The 12,500-nt window shown below is 41.0% G+C and overlaps 1 protein-coding gene across 1 annotated transcript in view; it reads right to left on the minus strand.

Annotated features, from left to right (window-relative positions):
* Positions 1 to 12,500, minus strand: part of URI1 (URI1 prefoldin like chaperone) — a 47,230-nt gene that overhangs the window by 1,496 nt on the left and 33,234 nt on the right. The window contains exons 5-10 of the mRNA XM_015821849.1: positions 11,465 to 11,556; positions 11,006 to 11,066; positions 9,256 to 9,433; positions 6,767 to 7,034; positions 4,489 to 4,631; positions 688 to 979 (exon numbers count right to left, since the gene is read on the minus strand). Coding sequence (XP_015677335.1) covers positions 688 to 979; positions 4,489 to 4,631; positions 6,767 to 7,034; positions 9,256 to 9,433; positions 11,006 to 11,066; positions 11,465 to 11,556 — 1,034 coding nt within the window. The remainder of the gene's footprint in view (positions 1 to 687; positions 980 to 4,488; positions 4,632 to 6,766; positions 7,035 to 9,255; positions 9,434 to 11,005; positions 11,067 to 11,464; positions 11,557 to 12,500) is intronic.

The following is a 12,500-nucleotide window of genomic DNA, read 5'->3' on the forward strand; positions in this document are numbered from 1 at the left end:
CCCAGCCAGCATGGGAAGGGCTATGTTTTGACTCCTTTGCAGAAAATCAGGGGAATGGGGGCCAGCCTCACCTCTGGGGGGAGGAATATCCCACAGGGTGGGAGCCACAGCAGAAAAGGCTCTCTACTTGGACCCCGCCAGCTGGAGCTCTTTAACTGACAGGGTCTGCAACACACCTTTCCTCACTGACCAGGTGGGATGGGCTGATGTAATGGGGTGAAGCTAGTTCCATAGGCAATTAGGCCCCAGGCCACGTAAAGCTTTAACGGTCACAACCGACATCTTGAATCGGACCCAGAAGCAAAACTGGCACCCAATGTCAATTTCATACCGTTTCATAGAGTCCTCGACTTACGACCACTTCTTTACTGACATTCGAAGTTATAACGGCACTGAGGAAAGCGACTTAGGGCCGTTTTTCACCCTTACGGCCGTCGCAGCGTCCCGGGGGTCACGTGATCCCCTTTGGCAACCTTCAGGGGAAGCCGGATTCACTTCACAGCCGTGTTACTGACTTAAACTGGGCCAGCGATTCGCTTAACGACTGTGGCAAGCAAGATCATAAAATGGGACCAAGCTCACTTAACAACGATCTCGCGTAGCAGCAGAAATTGTGGTCGTAAGCCGAGGACCACCTGTTAATCGTCTTCACTGTCTTTCCTGAACCCTGTGGGGCCTTCTCTTTACCTCATACATTCCCGACAAGGGAGGTGCTTTTTTGGAAAGCGGGTTCTGCTCCCACCGTTCTTCCTCCTCTTCCTCCTCCTCCTCCTCCTCCTCCTCCTCTTCTAAGATGCCCTCGCTGTTGTCGCTATGGGTTGCTTCCTCACAGCTCAGGCTCCTCAGAAAGCCTCGCCTGTCGTCAAACTCGGTGGTGCTGCTCTCGCTGGTATCGCTGCAAACACTGTTCTCCCGGCTCCGAGACTTCAAAATTGATTTACGAGGGACATATTCTCCATTCACAACATCAACAAAGACTCTGCAGAGGACAAATGTTAGCTTTAATAAAGTATTTGGAAGAAGCGAGGAGAGAAGCGTGGTGACAAATTCAGCGTAATTTCACTCCATCTTTGGGACAAATTAATTACATTACGGCTTTACCTGCTCCTCCTTCACACCTCCTTTATCCTTTTTTTAAAAAAGATACCCAAGATCGGTGGGTCCTACTCGGCAAAACCCGGCGTTGTTTTGCCTCTTCTCAATCACTGCTCATCCCTTTCCTTTGAAAGTAAACGTCCCTGTTTGACGGGATTTAACAAAACATGCAAGTCATCTCCCTTTTTTAAAAAAATAAATAAATAAGCAGAACGTGCTTTTAATCTCTGATGATAAAGTTGATCCTCAAATGTGAAGCCTGGAAGTTTACTCTTTTTAATCATTTTTGAGGGGAAAAAAGTGTGAAAAAGTAGCAAGGTTCAGATGGATTCTGAAGGCTTGGGGAAAAGTTAAGATTTGGGTCATTAATCCGGGGTTAAGTGCCATGCTTGTCTGAGTGTGGTTTGTGATATAGGGTGCCTGTTTGGCAATTGACAAAGTGCAGGCAGTCCACGAACAGCAGTTTGTTTAGTGACCATTCAAAGTTACAACAGCACTGAAAAAAAGTGACTTATGAGCGTTTTTCACACTTACGACTGCTGCAGCACCTCCACAGTTACATGATCAAGATTCAGATGCTTGGAAACTGATTCATATTTATGACGGTTGCAGAGTCCCGGGGTCATGTCGTCATCTCTGGTGACCTTCTGGCAAGCAAAATCAATGGGGAAGCAAGATTCCCTTAACAACCACATGGATTCACTTAACAACTGTGGCAAGCAATATCGTAAAATGGGGGAAAGTTCACTTAACAACTGTCTCACTTAGCAACAGAAATGTTGGGCTCACTGTAGTCGTAAATCAAGGACTACCAGTCCATGTATGGCCTCTCTGACAGAACACATGTAAGCCTTCAATGCCAAAGATGTACACTATCACACGTGTCATATATTACCATGCCATATGTGTCAAAGGGCACCTCTCTGGACACCACAACTCTTAACACAAGGGCAAGGTCAGGCTTCACGCCAAAAATTGGCGGTAAACATCACCTCCGAAAAACTGAACCACTTATTTAGGAATTGGCCTACTCAGCCTGAAGACTAACTCAAGGGTCTACAAACTTAGCAACTTTAAGACCTGTGGACTTCAACTCCCAGAATTCCTCAACCAGCCATGCTGGCTGAGGAATTCTGGGAGTTGAAGTCCACAAGTCTTAGAAGTGCCAAGTTTGAAGACCCCTGCTCTACCTTGACTTGGCTAGAACAGATATCAGAGAGAAAAAATGAAGCCATAAAAGTAAATGATTTGTCCTCTGCATATACATTAAGTCAACACCGTTATGCTTTAAACTTGATAATTTACACTCTGTGGTTCCTAGTTCAACTCTAATCATTCTCCTCCCTTCTGAGTTAAAGGATAGTTGCTGGTTTGCAAGTGACCCTAGACAACCAGTCATGTTTACATAAGTTATGTCTAGCCTGGGATTTTGCTGGGTATCATTTCACCAGATTCAGCCCTTACAGATGCTAGGACAGACATATGCATGTGAGAATGGAACATTGAACCCGACTGATTCCATGTTATATTTCAAACTAGCTTTCTGCCCCCATGTAGATTATCCATAAAATAATGATTATCTCCAGCTGTCTTAATCACTGACCATTTGAGAAACTATTCTTTAAAATGCTGCAGAAAATGTTACGAACACTGATTTCCTAATTTGAAAACTGAAATCCACTTTTGGATAGTTTGCTAAGACTAAGCAAATTTCCCTTTCAGCGATGAATCTTTGAACAATCAAAAGTCCAATTTAGTTATAAGTTGTAAAACGTTTATGAGTTTAGTTATAATTAGTTATAGAACTATGAAAACCTACAGAACAGGCGTCAGGGTTTGGTTACGTTCACAATAATTGAGAATATAAAAGCAAAATCTAGCAGTTGCAGATCTGAGAGTGAAGTCAGTACAAGGTCATTCAAACAAAAGTTCACCAAAGGTAAAAACGATTTAAAAGCTTGTGATGTTCTATCAACAACTTTTCCAGGAGTAAAAAAATATTGAGAAATCATACTGACGACCCACAATCTCTGTATGATTTTAACATTCTAATATCCTGACTATCCCTTGCTTTAACTTCCAAACTCAGTGGCTGAGTTTCTCTTAATAATTTGCATTTTAAAATAGGAAAGCAATACCTGTTCAATGCCTCCAAACTGACAGACAAATAGCATGAACCAGGGTTTAATTGTCTTCCTAAGTCTCTTTATGTCATTTTATAGGATCATTTATAGAATAAATAACTAGGAAGTGTGAAAACCACAAAACAGATGTGCCTAAAAGATGTAAAGGTGCAGCAAGACACCAGTCAGTCCTCAATTTATGACCCACAATTAGGGTTAGAATTTCTGTTGCTAAGCAAGGCATTTACGTACTACGCCTGATTTTATGATTTTTTTTTTTGCCCCAGTAGTTAAACAAAACATCACAGCAGTTAAATGACTCAGGTGATCATTAAACAAATCTTGCTTTCCCACTGACTGTTTGTCAGAGGTCAGTTGGGAAGGTTGCAAATGGTGATCACATGACCCTGGGATGTTGCAACCATTATAAATACAGGCTGGTTGTTGTTGTTAGTTGCGAAGTCGTGTCCGACCCATCGCGACCCCATGGACAACGTTCCTCCAGGCCTTCCTGTCCTCTACCATCTTCTGGAGTCCATTTAAGTTCACGCCTACTGCTTCAGTGACTCCATTCAGCCATCTCATTCTCTGTCATCCCCTTCTTCTCTTGCCCTCAATCTTTCCCAGCATTAGGCTCTTCTCCAGTGAGTCCTTCCTTCTCATTAAGTGGCCAAAGTACTTGAGTTTCAACTTCAGGATCTGGCCTTCTAAAGAGCAGTCAGGGCTGACCGGTTTGATCGTCTTGCAGTCCAGGGGACTCGCAGGAGTCTTCTCCAGCACCATAGTTCAAAGGCCTCAATTCTTTCTCATGGTCCAACTTTCACAGCCATACATTGCAACTGGGAAAACCATGGCCTTGACTGTACGTACTTTTGTTGGAAGGGTGATGTCTCTGCTTTTTAGTATGCTGTCTAGATTTGCCATAGCTTTCCTCCCCAGGAGCAAGTGTCTTTTAATTTCTTGGCTGCAGTCCCCATCTGTGGTGATCTTGGAACCCAGGAAGATAAAATCTGTCACAGGCTGGTTGGAACCATCAAATTCTGATCACATGATTGTGGGGATATGGGGATGCTGCAATGGTTATAAGGACCAGTGATCACATTTTTTTTCAGTTTGAAGTTATAACCTCCAATAGTCGCTAAACAAATGATTATAAACCAAGGACTTCCTGTAGACATATTATTTCAACGCAATTAAGATTAGCTGCAAAAGCACACACATACACCCTTTGCAGGAAGTTAGCAGTCACAACGTTCCGATAAATAAATACCGATAAATGTCTGCCGGCGTTTTAATGTTTGGCAATTCTGTCGTCCCGTGTCCATTTCCGTTGCTGTTCTTCCGTTTCCGTTTTGCTTCTTCTTTCTTTTCACTAAATTTTAAAGTGGTATTTTTTCCTGTGTTTATTCGTACCTGATGTCAAAACACACAGTAGTTGTGAGTGTTCAGGAAGGGAATGGGGCAAAAACAAAATCTTATTCTCCTGCCAGACAAAAAAAACATAAATCAAAAGAAGCACAATATTAAACGTTGCTTGGTTCATACCAAGCCAATGTTGGAATAAACATGGTTTAGTGAACACACAAAGGGTTGTGTTCATGTGACCCACTTAAGTCATACCAACATAGTCTAAAGAAAAGAAGAAATAGGGGGGGACATGATAGCAGTATTCCAGTATTTGAGGGGCTGCCACAAAGAAGAGGGGTCACGTTATTTTCCAAAGCACCTGAAGGCAGGACAAGAAACAATGGCTGGAAACTGATCAAAGAGAGAAGCAACCTGCAATTAAGGAGAAACTTCCTGACAGTGAGGACAAATAACCAGTGGAACAGCTTGCCTCCAGAAATCATGGGCGTTCCGTCACTGGAGATTTTTAAGAAGAGGCTAGACAGTCACTTGTCTGAGATGGTATAGGTTCTCCTGCTTGAGCAGGGGGCTGGACTAGAAGACCTCCAAGGTCCCTTCCAGCCGATATGATATGATATGATATGATATGATATGATATGATATGATATGATATGATATGATATGATATGATATGATATGATATACTCTACCACACCACAATTTTGGTTCTGTGTGATATGTCACTATATCTGTGAAGTTGTATAGTGTTTTCTTTTATACAATCCTTCCTTTAACCAAGCTATAAGAAGCTAGAGAATTTTGCTTTCATTTCTAAAAAGCTATGGTTTGTAGTCTGTTGTTATGTCCAAACCTGCAATTATAGTTGTCTTAAAGATATAAGCCAGCATTAGCAGGTAAGGTCGGAGGGTTAGGGTTATTCTCTTAATTAAGAGTGAACACAATTTGTCCAGGAGATGTGTACCACTAAACTACAATGAGTTGAAAATGGAAAGAAAAGCCAATTATGATCTCCTTGTATGTCAAAGAAAGTAAGTTCCTGAATCCAACTCTTATGCACCATATATAGCGTTAAACCACAGTTCAGCGTTGTATTCGCAACCAATGTAGTATATATGATTTATAGGATGGTGTGAATCTAACTAATTATGGCCAGGTCAGTAAACTACAGTTCTTTTAAAAATGGCTTAGTTCAGGAGTTCTCAAAGTTTGCAAAAACACCACCCGCTAAAAAGATAAATGAATTTCTGGGAACTTCCTCATGAATAAAACTAATGAGTTCAACGGGGTTACAGCTGGGCAAGAAATAAATACATCACTTACTAAAAGATATGCAACTTCCATCATACTTTCTTGACAGGCTTACTTTTCTCAGCGCTACAGATAGATTGGTCATGTTTAGTTTTTCTCTTACCGCTCAATAAAAATGTCTCCATTTGGAAAGGCTAAAACTGAAAACAACCAATCAACATTCCAAGCTTGGCTAACATATACACTCCTATAGCTACTCTGATGTTGACGGATGTATTACTACACACCACACCAGCGATCTGCAGTCAGAAGGAAAGCATCAAGCAACCACAAGACTCCATTATAGCTTCCCCAAACTGGTAGTATAACTCCAGATATACCAGAGCAGCAAGTTCAAGAGTTCTCAGTTTGTATGGTCAAAGGTCTGGAATTCTTGGAGTTCCAGGTCCAACACATCTGGAAGACTCTGAGCTATGGAAGGCTGCTTCACAACACATCTTCTTAATAATACGAACAATTTCCATGTGTTCCGTGTGTTGGACCTGGAGCTCCAAGAATTTGGAACTGAGAATTCTTGGAGTTCCAGGTCCAACACATCTGGAAGACTCTGAGCTATGGAAGGCTACTTCACAACACATCTTCTTGATAATGCGAACATTTTCCATATGTTCCATGTGTTGGACCTGGAGCTCCAAGAATTTGGAACTGAGAATTTTTGGAGTTCCAGGATCCAACACATCTGGAAGATTCCGAGCTACGGAAGGCTACTTCACAACACATCTTCTTGATAATACAAAGGTTCCATGTGTTGGACTTGGAGCTCCAAGAATTTGATCAATCAAACTGAGAATTCTTGAAGGTCCAGATTCACCACATCTGAAAGACACTGAGCTAGGGAAGACTGCTTCACAAGTCTCCTTGACAATACAAACCCTTTTAGGTTCCACAGTGTGGGAGAAATATATTGTTGGCACAACATTCTCACTAATGGCGAAATCATCTTCATCGTCACTGCAGTAGTGATTGGGGCCATTAAGCTGACTTCTGAATGATTCAAAGTTGGTTACGTCCTTCTGAACGTTGCCCTGAGTATGAGGTTTTTCTTCCCTCTGAAGAACATCCGGGTTTAACTTGTTGTCTTCTCTCTCTTCTTCAGAAGAAGAGGCGCCTTCTGACTTTGCATTACTAGTCTCGGAAATCCTGGGGAAAGAATGAGCAGCGTGAGAAAAATAAAGGGAAGATTGATTTTAAGTCCTGAGATAAATAGGTGACCATAAGTATGTCTTGCTCTGTTTTTAAGCTGTGGGGGTTTTTTTTTGTTTTTTGTTTTGCCAAACCATAATTAAATCAGACTAATGATTTTAGACTATTTAAGGTCCTCCAGCACCATAAGAAAAGTGGTCCCAAAGGAGCTTTTCAAAAGGCAACAGGACTTTCTTAGCTTTTTTTTCTTTGAAAACGTTTCGCTTCTTATTCAAGAAGCTTCTTCAATTCAGTTCAATTCAAGAAAGCCCAGGTGCCTTTTGAAAAGCATCTTTCACACAACCAGGACCTGATGATTGAGAATCTCCATAGACATAAGAAAGGTCCTATATTGCTATATCAGGCCAGTGTCCAACAATTTCCTCCAATGGCAGGACTGGGACATTCAAAAAATCCTACAGTGATAGCCTTCTCCTGTTGCCATTCATTAGAAGCTGAGATGCCTTCTAAATTGGCAGGTTACTTATAAACATCATAACCAACCACCACTGCCTTCATTCTTTCTCCCAAGACAGTAATTCCTGAGATATTTTGGGAAAACTGGCAGAGCTTTGCAGAACTACAAATCCCTAGGAAGAACAAATCGTTTAAGTCGAGAATGATGTGCTTTAAGTGTCGACTGTGTCACTCCTTGATACAAGGTTCAAATTGCCAATAGTCCCAACAAGTAGTGGGGAGAATGTGTATTTACTCATGTAGTATGACCGTAGGATTATTATTTATCCTTATTATTATCTTCTTTCATCCCCCCCTCTTACTGGTATTAAGATTTAATTTTCAATTCGATTCACAGTCTGGGAATGGTAAAAATGTAACAATTCAAGTCCTAATCAAGAATCTAAGCTGCTGCTGCTGCTGCTGTTATTATTATTATTGTTAATCTTCGGTTCGATTCACAGTCTGGGACTGGTAAAAACTTAACAGTTCAAGTCCTAACCAAGGACCTAAGAGCTGTTAAGGTAGTGTCTGAGTATATAAGCAGTTCCAAGTAAGGTGTTTTTTTGCAAAGTCAGAATATTCAGGTCTGCGCACAGTCACCCATGCCCTCGTCACCTCCCGCCTGGACTACTGTAATGCTCTCTACATGGGGCTCCCCTTGAGGAGCACCCGGAGGCTTCAACTGGTCCAGAATGCGGCCGCGCGGGCGGTGTTGGGAGGGACCCGTCGCTCCCATGTAACACCGCTGCTGCGCGAGCTGCACTGGCTGCCGGTAGCCTTCCGGGTGCGCTTCAAGGTGTTGGTCATCATCTTCAAAGCGCTCCATGGCATCGGACCTGGATATCTCCGAGACCGCCTTCTGCCGCAGATTACCAGGGTAGCCGGCCATGCGAGGGTGTCTCACCCAGAGGAGTCCCACGGCAGTCGGTCTGTCACGGCCGACCGCTGGAGGTCCCCCTCCCGGAACTCGGTGGGAGCTCCCACCCTCTGGAACGAACTACCCCCAGAGATCCGGGTGATCCCGGATCTCCCCTCCTTCCGCCGCGCCCTAAAGACATGGCTCTTCCAACAAGTGGGATTGGCCTAGGGAATTTTTAGTGGGGTTTTAAGAGAAATTTTAATTATATAGGCCATAGTAAATATTTCTTTTTAATTTGGTTTTAAATTGGGTATTTATTGTTGTATCTGTTTTATAAGGCTGTCAGCCGCCCTGAGTCCGTAAGGAGAAGGGCGGGATAAAAATTGAATAAATAAATAAATAAATAAATAATAAAATTTCCATGTATCTAGGCAACCTATTACTATTACTATTGGTACAAGCATTGATTTCTTCCTCCACAATTGCTCAACTTCAATTTGCAGATCGCGGTATTTCGTTATTTTTTTCTAGTTGTTTCTCTTCAATTCACGCATCACCTGGTATTGCAATTCCAATGAACCAGATTTTTAATTATGATGATGATGATGATTATCATTATACTGTTGCTTTGAATGTACACTGAGAACCTCTGCACCGGAGACAAATTCCTTGTGTGTCTAATCAAATTTGGCCAAATAAAGCATTCAATTGGATCCGATTCAATTCAAGCACATAAAGAAGAAGCTAACCAAGCCTCCAATTTTATTTCTTTCTCTAAGGGCTCCCATTCACAGCGCAGCTTCTATCCTAAATATTCTCCCTTTTTCTGAAAACTCCAACGGTCCATGCTTAAAATAATACCTGTTGAGTTCACCGAGGATTTGCTCTTGACTTTCCAGTTCATCAAGTCGGGCCCAGAGGTCCTCTTCTGATTTTAAGTCCCCATTGGGCTTTTTATCAGTTCCACTCTCATCAAGATTCACCTCAAAAGCAGGGGTTTTTGGTTTTGAATGAGGTTTGTGAGCAGTTCTGCACTTTCCTGAAGAATTAAATAAGTGTTTTGTTGTGATGTTTGCTTTGGTAAACATAATTACCAGACAATTCAAAGGTTTTATTAAAGCTTTCATGTTGTTCTGCCAGTAAACCAGAGCTACAATAGCAAACAAATAGAGGGTTGCCATTATTCAAATATGAAACCCTGTATTATGTTCAAAGAACGGTAACTTGAGACAATGGGGAGGGGATTCAGCGCAATCCATTATTAATCATAAGACGCTGCCTTATCCTGGATGAAGCAAAAGAGAGCAGTTAAGTCTAGAGGTTAAGTCATCAGATTAGAAACCAGGAGACGGTGAATTCTAGTCCCTCCTTAGCCATGAAAGCCAGTTGGGTGACTTTGGGCCAATCACCAGGAGACTTTGAGTTCTAGTGTTGCCTTAGACATGAAAGCCAACTGGTGATCTTGGGCCAGTCACTCTCTCTTAACCCAACTCACCTCACAGGGTTTTTATTGTGGGAGAAATAGGAGGAGGAAGAAGTATTAGGTGTGTTGAATTATTTGTAAAAAAAAAAGTGGGATATAAATAAGTAAAAATAAAAGGCCCATCTAATCCAAGATTTAGCCACTTTTTCAAATTCCAGATAGGGGACTTTTATAGACCATCCAGATGATGGGGACCGAACTTTACTCCCTGTGAGTGCAGCGCATAGACTTTATGCCAAGGTATTGATTTAACAGCTAACCAGCTTATGTAATGTAAGATGTAATGATGGGAATGACTCAGCAGGATCTGTGTCTCTTTATGAGCCTTTGTATAACGGGAAGGCTCTGTTGATGTATTCTCTCCCTTCCGTTTCCTGCTGTAACTGCGGTTTGTTGGATCCTGCTGTATTAGCACATGTATGTATATTGTTCCTGGTGTATGATATTGTAGATAGTGTAAGATAAACCACCATTTACTATAGAACACTGTGTTTACCCCTGGGTTATCTCATGTAATAAGAATGTGCACGCTCTGACACTTTAGCAATGAACCATGATAATATCATAAAATAAATGACTCGTGGTGTTCCTTTCTCTGAAGCCATCTACAGTAGGTCTCCGCAGAATCTCACACCAGTAATCCTTGCTTAGCAACAAGGATTCATAGTTAGGCTAACAATAAAAAAAGTAACTTTGAGACCCATCCTCGCATTTATGACCTTTGAAGATCTGTAAAGCGAAGAAAAGCTGAAGTTAAGATCATAAGCACAGCCATAGTTTCATTTAGGGGCTGCTTTGCTCAGTGACCAAGTTGACAGTTACAATTCCAGTCGCTAATCAATTGACGACTGCAGTCAATTTTGAGCACCTCAAACGTGACGCGTTTTGCAAGAAAGTCCAGCAACCTTTCAGGGGAAAAAAAAAAGAACCTCATAAAAAGTTTTATTTATTTAGGATAGGCTACATGGTCACTGGTTAACTGTGTAAATATGCAAATACATGAATATATGTTCTAAGTCACTACTTTAAAGTGGCAACAGATTAGCATTATACTGAACATAAACGGAACAGAAGCATTTCCACACGCTAACTGGTATTGTAAAATTAGGATAGAGAAATAACGCTCACCTTTACTTTCAGTCTCATCGCTTTCTGCTATTTCTCTGATATCAACAATATCACCTGCTGCCTAGCAGGAAAAATATATAAATTAGTATATGACAACTTATACTTTGTGGGCAATTATTCCTAGCCAATAGCAGAACTCCAGGGACTCTTTTTAAACTGGTTTAGACATCCGGCGCACAAATTGAAAGAAACTTCAAGGACTGTTTGTAACATGATGCAAGGTGAATTGATTTATTTTGAGCTTGTATATCCTGGTTCGGTTCTTTTTAAAGGTGCAATTCTGACCCTTAAGGGGAGTGTCTCTCTGGGATGCACACCAACCTTGTCCAAAACATGTCCCCATCTTCTGGCCCTTGTGCCTAACAAAGCATGCTAGGGGAGAGGCGTCCCGTCGATATAATTGCACTCTCTGAACTACTTTTCTAAAATGCCCCATGGGCCCTGTGAAATATATCTTACATCACTGATTTTCTGCAAATCTTCAGTGAATTCAGCTCTGGATTCAAAATTCTTCATGACTTTGCCCAAATCATCCAGCATTTTTCTTACGCCTGAAATGGCAAAAGAGACAGCAAAATGATACAAGAGTAATCTCACACCAAAAAGTAATTTTAAGTATATTTACAGAAAAAAATGAATCCTGTTCCCTTTTTCTTCCCGCCCAAAGTTTCACAAATAGTGTTAACATTTCTCTGGTCTCTCTATAGAAGGCTAATGTCACATGGATGAGAAAAATGTCCCTGTGTAACTTATTTGGTGTCAGGACTTTTACTGGTCCTGCCGTTGCCCTGATATCTGGAAAGAGAATAATACATTTTTACTTGAGTTCACTGGATGCCGGGAGTGTTTAATGTGTACAGATAAGAATAGCAGATATAAATCAACTCTAGATTGCGAAAATAATTCCTCTTTGAAGTGTTTAAATACTGACTAGAACTTATTTTAAATTGCTATTTGATTTGTACAAAACAAACCAGAGTTCTTCTAAAAACTAGGTTAGTTTACTGTTTTCCCTAGATGCATGGAAGGACAAGGAAATAGCTTGTTGGTTGTACATGTAATACTGAACTATAGTTCAAGTAATATGTGAGGTAGCTCTGTGTGCAAATCTATTTTCAAATTGGTAAAATGAAGCAACAATTTTTTTCCCCCTCAATATAGGCCTTGCAAGTGAATTCTAGATGATTCGTGATATCAGAAATCTGTAAAGCCATATCATAACATAGTACATAAAATGTTGTTCTTTAGCAATGTGACTATAAAAAAATAAATCACTTAGCCATCAAGTACACTAATGATAGTTCCATAACATTCTGTTTCCTGATAAGATGGATTCCTACCTTACATATTTATTCCACTAAAAGATGGTTCCTGGCCCTTATTCACAAGTATACTATCTTAAGAGTGCTAAGAATATTCACCACGATTCTAATTAATTAAACTTGTTAGGTACAACAGACTCAAGTTCCATTTATTTCAATGAAGCTGAATTTGG

The sequence above is a fragment of the Protobothrops mucrosquamatus genome, unplaced genomic scaffold (genome assembly GCF_001527695.2).
Source record: "Protobothrops mucrosquamatus isolate PMUCROS unplaced genomic scaffold, P.Mucros_1.0 scaffold1410, whole genome shotgun sequence".
Taxonomy (NCBI): Eukaryota; Metazoa; Chordata; class Lepidosauria; order Squamata; family Viperidae; genus Protobothrops; species Protobothrops mucrosquamatus.